The following is a 15655-nucleotide window of genomic DNA, read 5'->3' on the forward strand; positions in this document are numbered from 1 at the left end:
TTGCGTGCAATTCTGGTCTCCTTCCTATCAGAAGGATGTTGTGAAATTTGAAAGTGTTCAGAAACGATTTACAAGGATATTGCCAGGTTTGGAGGATTTGAGCTATAGGGAGAGGTTGAATAGGCTGGGGCTGTTTTCCCTGAAGCGTCGGAGGCTGAGGGGTGACCTTGTAGAGGTTTATAAAATTATGAGGAGCATGGATAGGGTAAATCGGCAAAGTGTTTTCCCTGGGGTGGGAGAGTCCAGAACTACAGGGCATAGGTTTAGGGTGAGAGGGGAAAGATATAAAAAAGGCCTAAGGGGCAACTTTTTCATACAGAGGGTGGTACATGTATGGAATGAGCTGCAAGAGCAAGTGGTGGAGACTAGTACATTTTCTATATTTAAAAATCATCTGGATGGGTATATGAATAGGAAGGGTTTAGAAGGATATGGGCCCAGTGCTGGCAGGTGGGACTAGATTGGGTTGGGATATCTGGTCGGCATGGACGGGTTGGTCTGAATGGTCTGTTTCCTTGCTGTTCATCTCCATGACTCTATGACTCTATGACTTGCACTTAGTGCTAACATGCAATAATCTAAATCTTGTTTGAAGTACTACTCAGAGAGTAATAGGGGCTGGAATGCACAGCCTGCAACAGTTGGAGACTTGTCAACTTTAAGGGCATTTAAATGGTCATTGGATAAACATATGGATGAAAATGGAATAGTGAAGGATAGATAGGCTTCAGATTGGTGCCACAGGTCAGCGTAACATCGAAGGCTGAAGGGCCTGTACTGCGCTGTAATGTTCTATGTTCCATGTCAGATTCTGAAGTGGTTTTCCTCTACTACACTAGACCAAATGACCCTTGTATATCCCTACACTAAAATTACTTGCTTGCCACTTACTGCTCCCTGGAAGCAAACCTACCCCATGTTGAGCAATACTGCGAATTGCTTCACACAACATGGTGATCGGCGGTGGAGATTGATGAAGAGGGAAGGAGCTGAGTACATGGCGGAAAATGGCAAGCAAGTGGGAGGGAGCAGTAAATGGCAAACAAGTGATTTTCATTATCGATATATTTACCTGCATTGTGTAATTATAATATTTATCCGACATGTGGTCACGAGAGAGATAGTTAAAAATAATACTCTAAAGGGGCTTGCGAATTGTGGATATGAATAAGAACAGTTAGGAATCTCTGCTCTACAGGCCAGCTAATGACACGGCCTGGATTTGGTGGCATCTGAAGAGCCTCATTGTGTAGCCTTATACCTGACATATGGTTACTCAGATGCGATAGCAGAGAGCCATATTGTCTGCTGAATCAGACCACAGCTTGAGCCAGTACCTTGTGGAGAGGAGGGGGAGGAAACTAGGGAAGAAAGTCCAAGTTGAAATGAAGCAAAGCAGAGAGCACCAGGTGTCTGGCTGTGATGTTGAAGCAATAATTCAATCCCATGGCTCCGCTCATGCTCATAAATCACTTAAGCTTCATTTTTTGTGTTTATATCAAACCAGCCAAGAATGAATTACTGCCTTATACATCACTGCCAACAAATTTACTGTCTTGTAATTATACAGTTTAGAAGTGTCTATTAATGACTTAGTTTAATTGAAGCTTTTGGATGTGTTTACTTGCTACTTTTGGATTGGAGCTGGTGTGAATACATTAAAATACTCACCTGACAAGAAAACGGACTGTTCTGATTATGAGGTTGTGAGTAATTCTGAGAGAACCACACATTACAGGCAAATGATAAGATTTTTGCTGCAAAGAGACCATTTTGTTTTCTCCTTGTCTTTTTTTTAACCAATGCTCTTTTTATCCTTTTATAGAATCACACAGCACAGGAGAAGGCTAATCTGCCCTTCTGTCTGTAATAGCTCTTCAAAAGAGCTATCCAATCAACCTCACTCCTTTACATTTCTCTCAATTGCTTTCCCTTACATTTGGTTATTCACTTCTGTGTTGAACGTTACAATGTAGTGTGCTACCTCTGCCCTTCCACATTCTGCTTTTCTGATCATATCAAACTGCTGTGCCTAATAAAAATACTCTCCCTCTGGTCTTATACCAATGATTTTAAATCTCTGCCTGCAGGCTACCAACGTTATTGCCAGCGGAAACTGTTTTTCTCTAACTCGCGAAGTCTCTTCCCTTTTGAATGCCAGTAATTTAGCTCTTTCGTAACCTTCTCTGCTCTAAGGAGAACAAGCCCTGCAGTCTCTCCACATTTGGTGAAGCCCCTCTTGCCCTTGTAAAATCTGGTGGACCTCCTCTGCTCCCTTCTCCAAGGCTTTGACAACCTTCCTAAAATGCACTGCCCAGAACTGAACTCAATAATGCAGCTGAAGCCAAAACGGTGATTTATCAGGAATCAGTAGAAATCCTGCACTTTTGTGTTGGTTGTACTCTACAATCCCGATTAATAAAACCTAGGGTTTGGCTGTATTTTCTGTCAGTCTTCATCCTCTGTTTGAGTTACAACCAGCTTCACTGGCAATGACCCACAGTCTGGTACTTCATACCTTTTGGGTCCTTTGTCCTGTACAATTTGAAATATTTACGTTGGATAACTTAGTCAGAGCACTATGAGTCAAGCTGTACAGGACATTAGTTAGGCCGCTATTGGAATACTGTATTCAGTTCTGGTCTCCTTACTTTAGAATTGATGTAGAAAAGCTTGAAAGGGTTCAGAAAAGATTCACAAGGATGTTGCCAGGTTTGGAGGGTTTGAGCTTTGGGATGGGTTGAATAGGCTAGGGCTGTTTTCATTGGAGCATTGGAGGCTGAGGGGTGGTCTTATAGAGATTTATAAAATCATAAAGGGCATGGATAGGATACATAGACAAAGTCTTTTCTCTGGAATGGGGGGGACCAGAACTAGAGGGCAGAGGTTTAGGGTGAGAGGGGAAAGATATAAAAGAGACGTAAGGGGCAACCTTTACATGCTGAGGGTGGCCTGTGTACGGAATGAGCTGCCGGCGAAGTGGTGGAGGCTGGTACAATTACAACATTCAGAAGACATATGGCTGAGTACGTTAATAGGACGGATATGGGCCAAATGCCAGAAATTTGGACTGGATTAATTTAGGATATCTGGTCAGCATGGACGCGTTGGACCGAAGGGTCTGTTTCCATGCTGTGCACCTGTAATGTGACCTTGACTATTCACCTTATCCATGCCCCCCATGATTTTATAAAACCCTATGAGGTCACCCCTCAGCCTCTGATGCTCCAGGGAATACAGCACCAACCTATCCAGCCTCTCCCTATAGCTCAAACCTTCCAACCCTGGCAACATCCTTGTAAATCTTCCCTAAACCTTTTCAAGTTTCACAACACCTTTCCTGTAGCAGTCTTTGCAAAACCTAGTGACCTCTGGAACACTGTGGTTCAATCCCACAGCACGAATAGGAAGGGAACCAACAGAAATGTCAGCAGTGCCCCTTTAAAAAGAAAGCATCAGCATTTTATATTGCAAATGCAATTAATCCAAATATTTAATGTCCATTTTATAGTCAAGAGGAAATGGTTAAAGTATATTACTGTTTACAGGGGTTTCATCTGCGTGCTGAACCTGCAATTACCCCTCATAATGTTGCAGCTGTTGGTTGTCAATAATACAATATATCACATCAAGATTCCAGTCACAGTTTTATTTTAAAGCAAATTTTGTTTCAAGGTCAGCACGTTCAGAACTGAATTCTGCTTGCACACAGATGTGACACAGCAAGTATTGCACTGCTTTTCCTGCAGAGGTGAGAGGGGGGTGTGGAGGGGGTGGGGGGGGGTGTAGAGCCATTTCGAGCAAATGCTATGGAACTTTCCAGCATTAGGAGATCACAGCCCAGATCTCCACCCCTCTGAAATGGCCACCTCGACATTCACTGACACCTACCTCCGCTGCTGGGGGTAGTGGAGAGCTCCTCATTCTCAAGAGATAGTCCCACCATTGCACTCTCACCCATTGGGAAGGTTTCAGACATGTCTTATTCCGAATTCCTCATGGCCTGGTTATCAAGCTGCATTCTTAACCAGCTCATGACACCTTTTGCCATCCACATCACATTCACCTACAATTCCCAGTTGTCTTTGATGACAAATCAATGTCCCCTCTGTTGAGTTTAATATTCTTATCCTAATGTTAAAAATCTCCTCAAACCTTAACTGTCCTGATTTCTCTAACCCCCTTCAGACCTTCTCCCGAACACTTCCTCTGATTCTGCTTTCTTTTCCAACCTGCCTCCATCCACTACCATCATTTTCTGATCTCTTTGGTCACCCTCTCCTACTTCCTTCTTTACCTGAGGATCTATTTTGTTAGTCAAGCCTATGGGAAGTATTTCAGGCATTTCCTTACACTAATAGAAAGTTGCTGCGACGCTAAAATATTACTGTTATCGGAACAGAAGTGCTACTCACCATAATAATTCATGATAAATCCTTGTCCCTTTCCAAAAATCAAGCCAGCAGGATCTGAATGAAATCTGACTGTAAGGTCAGAAGTAGTGGAGTACACTTTTAATGGGGCATTGCTTCCAACATATTGTCCAAGAATCCTCACAGTTAAGTCATCGCCATCATACAGGGATAATATGTCGCTGTTAGTGAGGTTCAGGCTGTGAACGAGGAAGAAGAACAAATTCACAATTAACATTCACAATTTAAATTTCTGTTTTCTCTTTCCATGTCCTGACATTGTTGGCCCACATGAGGGTTTAATTCCATGGGTAAGAATCAATCTTCACTGCCTCACGTTATATTCTTTAGTTTAATGAAAATGTACCAAGCCTGCAATAAGGATTGTAAAACAAAATTGAGATTTTTTTAAATTCAAAGTTAAAAGCTTATTCTTGTAATGGTAACTGGGAGGCCAAACAGGAATGATCTGTAGGAATGATGCTGTGTTTCTGTCTACAGGGTCATCACATCTTGTCTAGCAGTGATGATTTGGAGATGCCGGTGTTGGACTGGGGTGTACAAAGTTAAAGATCACACAACACCAGGTTATAAGCACACTAGCTTTCGGAGCGACGGTCCTTCATCAGGTGGTAGTGGAGGGCTCAATCCTAACACACAGAATTTAGAGCAAAAATTTACAGTGTGATGTAACTGAAATTATACATTGAGAGATTGATAGTCTGTTAAGCCTTTACAGAGACTACTGTGCTTCCAATTTAACCTGTTGGACTATAACCTGGTGTTGTGCGATTTTTAACTGTCTAAACGTGAATAGTGATGGACCACAGTTTTAGAAATGCCTCTAGAAAGGTACATGTATATCACATCACACATCAGACCTAAATGGGTGGTGCGTGTATGGAATGAACTGCCAGAGGAAATGGTGGAGGCTGGTACAATTGCAGCATTTAAAAGGCTTCTGGACTGGTGTATGAATAGGAAGGGTTTAGAGGGATATGGGCCAAGTGCTGGAAAATGGGACCAGACATTAGGGAATGAAACTGTTGTCCTTACCCGGCCTAGCCTGCACGTGACTCCAGATCCACAGCAATGTGGTTGTCTCCTGACTGCCCTCTGAAATGGCTGAACAAGCCACTCAGTTGTAACAATCACTGGAATGTCTACCTACAGCACATGGACTACAGCAGTTCAAGAAAGCAGCTCACCACCACCTTCCCTGGAATGAATAAAATTAAATTGCACACCTGAAATAAAGAAGCCTGAATCCATTCCGAAACCAGGTTCCAGGGCTTCACCTTCGCATTTGAGATCAATTGACCAGTGTCTGTCATGCCTCAATGCATCTTGGGCCACAATCTTTCAGTAGGTTCTTGGGGGAGGGAGTATTGGTTTGGAACTGAGCTTGTGGTTGGGGGAGGGGCAGTGGGCAAGATGTAATCAAGGAATATGGAAACTGTAGGCAGATGCCTGCCTTCCTCACCACAGCATATTGAATGTTTAATAATCCATCACCTTTTCTGTTTCTGTAGAAGAATCCTGAGTGTCTGTGCACCACATTGAAAAGGGTATACTTAACAGGGCTAGGTACCTTATTATCATAATCAAGAGACTTCAAGCTTGTTTTTTTAATGTGGCCATGTTGGTTGAGAAACGCACAACAGACAGGACACTGAATGTTGAGTGGAACTCAATGTTCTTCACCAAATAGAACTTTAAAGACTCATCTGACAGGATCTTGATTTAACATTTCAAAGGCAACACCTCCCAGGAGTTCATTATCCCTCAGTCATGTACTGTCACGGGAAAAGAAGAAGGATTTTTCAGAATGATATATGGTCACCTCTCCTGCCTGGAAATCTATGTTTTGGATACACCAGCTGTTTGGAAATCCTTTGAATGAATCCAAGCATTCTCTTGGCACCATTGGCTTCATTTGAATACTATACTGCAAAAGCAGAAAAAACATGCAGTGTTTGGAAAAGTAAAAGAACTTTCATTACTGTTCTGTAACGTTCCATTGCTGTTTTACATTGCAGGTAAATATTTATACCTATGATGCTGTCAGGTTTACTCACTTGTGTCTAATGTCTTTCTGTAATCCAGAAAATTCCAATGCTTAGGCTCCTGACAAAGCCAAAAGTCTAGCCCTGAGCACTCAGATGTGGGACAGGAAGATGTTCATTGACCTCACACAATTGATCAGGGTTAGCCAATGAATCTGTCAATGTCATAACCTAGCAACTGACCACTTGCCTCAGACTCACCATAGCTCCATTGTTCATCTACAATAACCTTCATCAATCATAGCTCTGATTGGCCATTCATAGCTCCATGTTACCTCACACGCTTACTACTGCTATAATCCTTCCATTCACATCGTGTTCTCATACATTACTGTGTATTGAATTATGCACAGCTGGGGTTGGAATAGAGTTAAATTGTTAATGAAATAAAATAGGCAGAGCCTGAGGAAGTAAAAACTGATGAAATCTAATTTAATTGCTTTGCTACAGTTAATAGGAAAACAAATTATGTCCAATTGGGACCCAGGTTTTGCAAATGCAGGCCATCACCTATGGCTTCCCCAAGGCTTTCCCTCCAGTCATGGCCACCACAGCCCACCTCCCTCCTGTACAGTGAATCTTCCATCAATAGTCATTAAATTCTTCTCAGTAACTTGTCCTATTAGTGCCACTGTCCCATTAAAAACCAATCACACTGCATGTCTGCCATATTAACAGAGTAAATTCCCATTAAATGATTGACTGATTTTATCTGGTGCAGGGCAATAATTGTGGCCGAGTTTAAAAGGTTTCAGGCTAATTGAAGTTCTGCAGAAACTGTCCATATCGAGAGGAAACTTTGTAAAAAAAGGGGAAATGGTTTGGTTTCCCTGAATGCAGTTTGCCCAATAACTTCACCATAGAATTCCTACAGTACAGAAGCAGGTCATTCAGCCCAGCAAGTCCATACTGACCTCCTGAAGACACATCCCATAACCCTGCATTGCCCATGGCTAATCCGCCTAACGGGCACATTTTAGCCAGCGCACCTGGATGAAACCCACAGACGGTTATCTGAGGCTGGCATTGAACTCAGGTCCTTCATGCTGTGAGGCAGCAGTACTAACCATTGAGCCACTGTGCCACCCCACTTCCTGCTTAGTGAAAGGATTGCAGAGTGCAGATCTGTGTTAGTTGAGCTGTTGGATGGTTTCATGCTTTAGCAGCGTGGGAATAGGCTTGGGGCAGTGGGCTGTTTATACAAGGCTCACACCACTTAAACCCAGACTGTATCTTTCAAAGGGGAGGCACTTCCTCAGCAGGGGAGCTGCTGGAATTGGCTGCAGAAAACTGTCTGAGCTGCTGAAAATGGAGTGATGGAGGCAGGGGGCACTGAATTCACAGTCCAAACTTCTCAGATGCCACACTAGAGGATTAATTGCAAAGCTAAAAAAGGAGGAGAGATGTCATTTTGCTACAAGGGGCTAGGAGGTCCTCTGGATAAGGCAATGAGAGCGGGTAGCCATTGCTGACAAAGCCAACCCTGAGCACTTGGATACAGGACAGGAGGAAGATTGTTGACCTCACATGATTTGTGAGGATCAGCCAATAAATATGCAGATGTTATAACCTAGCAACTGAGCCACTTGCTTCAGACTCACCACAACTCCATCCTTCATCTACAAAAACCTTCAACTAATCAGAGCTCTGACTGACTTCTCACAGCTTCATGTTCCCCTCACATGCTTAACATTCCCATCTTGTAGCCTGCACACTGTTCGACAGTGTTAGCCAAACAAAAGGTAGTATTCTCGTTGAAACGGGTTGGTCCCTTTTGGAGAACAAAGTGGCTCAGACTGGAGGCAGTATTATCATGGGCAGGCAGCTCTCTGTGTGTTCCTATTCCCATGGAGGAGGAGGTGTTCTCCATTACTGGAACGATCATGACTGAGGCAAAAGTGGAATTAAAACCATAGAAGATGACAGAATTGCTCATTTTCTGAGCCTTCATTGCACACTCCATATCCCCTTCATCCTACAATCTTTTCTAATTTCTAAGCTGCAGATAATGTGCCCATGCACCTCTTGGTATCTGGCCCCTAATTTTCTCATACCACAACCCTCACCTTCAGCCTTTCTTCTTTCAGATAGTTGAGAGCTGCTGCCGAGCAAGGCAATGGTGGGAAAGAGAGACAGAAAGAGAGAGATGGAAAAGCAAGAAGACAGTGACGAAGAAGAAATGCTTGTTCTTGGGTTCACAGCCACAACACAGATACTGAGACTTTAGGGGATAGGTTGGAGATAGGACTAGTGTAGTAAGTCTTAGTGCTTTTCATACTACAATAAAACACAACCCAGGCATGCTGGCTCTCTGAACTCACTGTGTTCAGCAGGCCATGGAAGAGGTCGTTAGTACAGTGGCAGACCAAGATTAAAAGTAGCCCTTCTCTATTGATCCATATCTGGCCCCTTAGAGATCTCCAATTTTCATCACGTCATCATTGAGGGCTACATCATTAGCTGTCTATATTCTAAACTCTGAACTTCCTTGTTTAAACCACTTCTGTTCAAATATTTTTCAAATCAATCTGTTCATGGATGTTATCTGGCAACTCCAGAACAGATTGGAGTTGAACTGGGGTCTTCTGGATCAGAGGTTGGGACGCTACCACTGCATCACAAGAGCCCCTTTCTTCTACTGTCCATTTCTTTGATTTTTTAAAAACATTTCCTGTCCAGAAGTGCTCTTATCCACAACTGAATGCCTTTTATTCCCCAACATCAAATCACCTGTGGCATTTTATTTTCATCTATTAACCACCACCAGTAAATATCCTGTCTTCCAATAAATTAACTTATGTGCAAGACCTATTTAGGACATCAACGTAAGGGAGAGGGGGAGGGGGCTAAACCAAAATGGAGTTGGAAGGGTTAAAATTAATAATGGTTTCACAGCCACCACTAGACTCTTAATTCCAGCTTTTTATTGAATTCAAATTGCATTCAAGATGGTAGGATTTCATTCCAGGTCCACAGATCCTTACCAGGATCTCTGGATCAATAGTGCAGCAATAATACCATTAGGTCATCACCTCCCTCCCAAAGAATGTGTCATAGTGAGATGGACAGCTGCCTTTTCGTGACCTCTGACATCAAACGCTCATCAGTGAAACCAACTTCTTAAACCTGGATGTGAGTTTATGATCACATGAACTGATGGATCAATATAATTTGCAGTAGTTATTTTCTTAATCAGTCTGTTTAGAAACATTATGATGCACCTCTGGAGCAAGTGGGACTTGATCTTAAGCCACCTAGTTATAAGGTAGGGTGACTACCTCTGCACCCTAAATGAATGCCTTCATCTTTCTATGGATTGGCTTATCTGCTCAGAGGAGAAAGTGAGGACTGCAGATGCTGGAGATCGGAGCTGAAAATGTGTTGCTGGAAAAGCGCAGCAGGTCAGGCAGCATCCAAGGAACAGGAGATTCCTGAAGAAGGGCTCATGCCCGAAACATCGATTCTCCTGCTCCTTGGATGCTGTCTGACCTGCTGTGCTTTTCCAGCAACACATTATCTGCTCAGACGCAATCATACTGGCATCAAGATATTTTTAAGCAAACTTATTTGGACATGTTCTTGACTCACCTTTGGAGTAGGTGGGATTTGAGCCTAGGCTTTCTAACTCAGAAGTAGAGATACTACCACTGTGCCACACAAGCCCTCTTTTCCCTGTAGTGTCCCTGTCTCTGAGCTGGAGAGACCCAGGTTTCAAATCCCACTTTCTCCATAGATGTGCAACAATATGTCTGTAAATAGCAAAACAAGACAAAGATCTGCAGATGCTGGAAATCTGAAACAAAAACAGAAATCTCAGCCACCAATAAGGACTCTTATGGCACAGTGGTAACATCATTACCTCTAAGCCAGGAGGCCTGAGTTCACAGTCCATCTTGCTCGGGATGTAATAACATTTCTGAATGTTGAAACAGGCCTTTCTGCCTCTAGAGAGGTGATGCGGTCCCCACCTCTGAGCAAGACTGCCTGCCCTCGAGGTACAACATAATATCTCTGAGCAAGTTGATTTAAAATGCTGTTTTCATTCATTCATGGGATGTGGACATTTATTGCCCATCCTTAATTGCCCAGAGGGCAGTTAGGAGTCATCCACTTTGCTGTGGTTCTGGGGGGTCTCATGTAGGCCAGACCAGGTAAGGATGGCAAATTTCCTTCTGTAAAGGACATTAGTGAACCTCATGGATTCTTTATTTTGCAAACAATAGCTTCATGCTTAGAATTAAACACTTAATTCCAGATTTTGTGCTTTTAAAAACTTAATATATTTCAAATGCCACAATCTGCCATGGTAGGACTCAAACCCAGGTCTCCAAAACATTTCCTGGGTCACTAGATTAATAGTCTAATGTTGATACCACCAGGCTGCCACTTCTCAACCTTTGCAACTAGAAAGAGGATCAGAATTGGGTCCTGTGGTGCAGTGGTAATGTCCCTATCTCAGAGCCCAGCAAACCCAAGGTTTAATTCCCATCTCAAATTGTGATAGTTATGGAGTCATAATATTTCCAAACAAGTTTAAATGCTTAAAAACAAGATGGATAGGCTGAACCTATGGTTGTTGAGTAGGGAAATGATTATTGGTATTGTCCTTTTTAATAAAATTGTGTAAACATTGGGTCCAGTTCTATCATTTACCATCTGTCTTCAACTCCTTCTGCATTCCTCCCTCTCTGTCTTTGATTAAATTCTTGGTCATCTGTCCCTTGTGGTATCTCCTAATATGGTTCAGTATCAATGGTTTTTTTAGTTAATTCCTTTGGGATGTTTTGCTGTGTTAAAGTTACTATTTAAATACAAGTTGCTCACTTCCACAAGTGTCAGTGACTGCAGAGGTACTGCCCATCAACAACACAAATCTTCTTGTAGCAGGGTTGGAGAGTTCATCACAGACGAATGCTTCAAAGTACCAGTTCCAAATGTAAACATTTTCATTGATTTAAGTCACATTCAGTTCACAGAAGTGCCACATTCTTCAATAAAGGAATTATAATAATCAAATATTAAACAGATAAAGGATTATAATAATCAAATATTGAACAGAATAAGCAGGGCAAATGCTTCAATGACATGGAGTGTAAAGCTGTTTCCTCAAAGGTAGGATTACACAGCAATTCATGCAAACAGTGTTCTTTAAATACAATGCAATCACAAAAAGACACAAATCCTTCACCCCTCATGATTCTAAAAGGTCTTAAAGCTTTTATTTTGAATCTGCCCCTCAAACATCTCATTCAATAAAGCCTGAACCATCCTTTCAGGAAGCGCATTTCAGATAAAAATGACTCTAGTGTGAAACAAATTTTCTCACGTTTTAATCCCTTTTTAAAATTTACTTTAAACCGGGACTCTCTGACTACTGACCTTCCTGCCTCCAGAATCAGTTTCTTCTGCCTTAGATCACACAAACCCTTCAATTTAGAAGTTATAACTGTAAAAAAAAACACTGGGGAATTCAGAAGAAACTCTCCCCAAAAAGTGTGTTTTTCAACCACAGGGAGTGGTTGAAGTAAGGAGTATATAGATGCACTTGAGTGGACCTTAAACATCAGCATGGATGGCCTGTCTATACACTCTATGTAATTTTGAACACCACTATTGAACATCCACTGTATGGGGAGGCAATGGCCGAGTGGTATTGTTGCTGGACTGAACCCAGACAGCCAGATAATACTCTGGGGACCTGGGTTTGAATCCTGCCATGGCAGATGGTGGAATGTGAGTTCAATAAATATCTGGAATTAAGAGTCTAATGCTGACCACGAATCCATTGCCTGAGGAAAACCCATCTGGTTCACTAATGCTCTTACCTGATCTGGCTTATATGTGAGTCCAGACCCACAGCAATGTGGTTGGCTCTTTAATGCCCTCCAGACAATTAGGGATGGGCAATAAATGCTGCTTAGCCAGTGATCCCTTCATCCTGTGAGTGAATAGCCAAAAAAATGCAATTTCGCTCTAAGAAGCACAGCTTCTCGAGTCTTTCACTCTGGTTTGTTATTGGGTAAGAGTCAGAGTTTAAAACCAACCATTATTGTCCATCTTTAATTAACCTTGACAAGGGATTAGAATTCGGGTCAGTGGCACCTGTACTCAAGTATAGGGAAACACGAGTGCAGCAAAAAGTGTTGCTATTTCCAATGTCTTCTTAGATGCGACAATATCTAGGTACAAAATTTTTGCTTTATGTCAGAAAAACAAAAAAAAAGTTTAAAAATTAGCATTAGTCCATTTAAAGCTATGTACCAGGGTATAAAGTCTGAGGTATAAATGAGAAGAGAAAAGAAATAAATGTAAACGTAATGATGAGAGCTACCTTCTTGAATGGTTGCAGTCCTTGAGGTGTAGGTATACCCTCAGTGCATATGCCTTTAGGAATAGACACAGGTCAGGAGAAGGAAAGAATTCATGACAAACAAGTAGATTTTGTGGCTGGGATCATTTTGTCCCAGGATATTGGTTTTGCTAGCAAGCTAACATCGTTGTCTATCCCTAATTGCTCTTGAACTGAGTGGTTTGCTCACTCAAGGACATTAGAAACCCAAATGGGCTTTTCATGATAATCAACAGTTTCAAAGTCCCATTTCCATTTCACAGTTATGTATTCCTGAATAATTTTCAAGAAATACTAATGTAACAGGAAAACAATAATGTACAGCAGTATAAATATTATTTTCCCTTCACTTTGATATTTCTCAAAATTGTCCTGATGTTTGCAAAGCAAAGGGCTTTGACAAGGTGTGATCTTTTTCAGCAATGTTCAAGATCTGTCCAATCAAATAGGTTTTATGAATACATTAAGGATCTGAGTTTAAATTCCACTAGTGATTGTAGTGGGATCTGAACCCTTGCCCTCAGCATTAGTATGAACTTCTGGACCGCTCGCCCAATGCAATTACTGCTGTGCTTCTAAGAAAACATTTGCTTAGCTACCCCTGGAAATTGGATAAACAATCTGACACTTCAGAGATCTAGACAAACCAATTGACTTGTTGCTGTTTATTTTTTTGAATTTTCAGTAGCTGCAGGGAATTTGCTTTTAGCTTCTAATATTTACAGCACTGGCTGAGAATGAGAATAAGCTGGAGCAAAATTCCATTTCTCCTCAGCTGTGTAGCTGTGAAGTGAGGTGTTTAACCGTTAGCTGTCAAGTTAAATTTGCTGTGCATCTGTAACTGGTTGGTGTTGCATTTCACTGGGTATTCAGTTCAATATGAAGCCGGAGCAGATCGATCTAGCACTATTCATTAGATTTCACATCAATTAATGAACAGCAGAATGTTTCTGAGCACCAGTTCACGTTAAAGTTTGGTTATGGTTCCATTTCTAGACACTTTTATTCTGCAGAAAGCAAGAATGAATTACAGAATTTAGGAGCAAGGACTGACCACACAGCAGGGTGAAAGAAGTGAGGAAATAAGATTAAAAGCAACTTTTTCTTGTATTTATTTGGTTCCTACCCTATCATAGAATCTCCATAGTATGGAAGCAGGTCATTCGGCCCATTGAGTCCACACCAACTCTCTGAAGAGCATCCCATCCTTGTACCCCTGCATTCCCATGGATAATCCATCTAGCATGCACCTCCCTGCACACGATGGGCAATTTAGCTTGGCCAATCCACCAAACCTGCACATCTTTGGACTGTGGAAGGAAACTGACACAGACACAGGGAGAATGTGCAAGGTCCACACAGACAGTAACTCAGTAACCCTGGTCCCGTGAGGTATCAGTGTTAACCACTGAGCCACTGTGCCACTATCTTTTCACAACTGGGATCTCTACCTTTTGTGATTGCAAAGGCTACATTTTCCAATTGGACGAAAATGCAAACTAATGCTTGGGTCATGTTAGACCAGGCACTCTGCTAAAAGTTGTGGAGTCAACTTTATTATTACAACTTCAGACATCAGAACTCCCTCACATCAGGAGTTCAGCTGGAGGAGATAGTGGATTTAAAAGGCACTTCAGTACTTAAAAGTGCAACCATTTCTGTTGCAGCAAAGTAAAAAGATGCAAAGAAAGTTTGGATGAGGACAGAGGTGTCCACAGATTGACAAATAGGAATGGTGCTACAAGCAGTGAGGCAGAGAACAGGCACTGTGGCTCAGTGGTTAGCATGGCTGCTTCACAGCACCAGGAACTTGGGTTGGATTCCACTCTCAAGTGACTGTCTGTGTGTAGTTTGCACGTTCTCCCTGTGTCTGCATGGGTTTGCTCCAGTTTTCTCCCATAGTCCAAAGATGTGGGAGATGTCCAAAGATGGATTGGCCATTGGAAATTGCCCATAATGCCCAGGGATATGCAGGCTAAGTGGTTAAGCCATGGGAAATGCAGCGTTATAGGGTAAGGTAGGGTGGATGGAATGTTCTTTAGAGGGTCAGTGTGGACTCGAATGGCCTGTTTCCACACTGTAGGGATTCTATAACAGAGTACCTTTATTTCAAATTCCAAAGAGAGCTCAAATGGTGGAATAGGAATTGATGATCCTATAGCTCTTTCAGAACTATACCTTGTGTGTCATCTTCCTCCAATGTTTCTTTCCCATCATTAACATTTGTATATTCATCTATATAATTATATTTACCATAGCCCAACAAATCCATGATTTCACAAATTCAGATGGTCTGGAGGTTTCACAAATTTTCCAGACTGCACTGCCTTCAGACTTGTGAGATGGACAGACCGTTGAATTGAGGATGGCTGACCTTGTTTTTGTTATAGATTTCTGGACTCAGCATTGCATTCTAGATCTTGTCCTGAATATGCGGATGTTTGTCATCCCCAAGCCACCGGTGGCTTCTGTGGATTCTTATGCAGCCCTTCTTCAAACTGTGCAAGCAAATCTTTAATCCCAGTTTGCCAGTGAACCAGTGCAGAGGTGTTTAAACTCTCTGTGTGAGGTTTGAAACTTTCATTCAACTTCTAAGGTTGCTTTCCTGGTGAAACCACCAGTGTTCATTTTCTTAGTCCTGCTACTTGAGGATTGCTGTTTACTTCATCTCTGTCACTTTTACGGATTATTCTCCATTGAAGGAGATTTGACTATGTCATATGAATTTTTTTATTCAGTTAGTTGCTGTCTGGACAACTTCAGTGAAAGACTCATCGCTGAACTGATGTGGGTTGTACTGCTCATTCTATTTCTCATCATTTGGGTCA

The 15655-nt window shown here is 42.0% G+C and overlaps 1 protein-coding gene across 2 annotated transcripts in view; it reads right to left on the bottom strand.

Annotated features, from left to right (window-relative positions):
• The window catches only part of sez6l (seizure related 6 homolog (mouse)-like), a 272465-nt gene that overhangs the window by 59183 nt on the left and 197627 nt on the right, over window positions 1-15655 (bottom strand). For both annotated transcript variants that reach the window (XM_043715477.2, XM_043715479.2), the window contains exon 10: window positions 4416-4612. In XM_043715477.2, coding sequence (XP_043571412.2) covers window positions 4416-4612 — 197 coding nt within the window. The remainder of the gene's footprint in view (window positions 1-4415; window positions 4613-15655) is intronic.

Source organism: Chiloscyllium plagiosum, unplaced genomic scaffold (genome assembly GCF_037043375.1).
Source record: "Chiloscyllium plagiosum isolate Xiang-an unplaced genomic scaffold, Cpla_swu_hap1 HiC_scaffold_24, whole genome shotgun sequence".
Lineage (NCBI taxonomy): Eukaryota > Metazoa > Chordata > Chondrichthyes > Orectolobiformes > Hemiscylliidae > Chiloscyllium > Chiloscyllium plagiosum.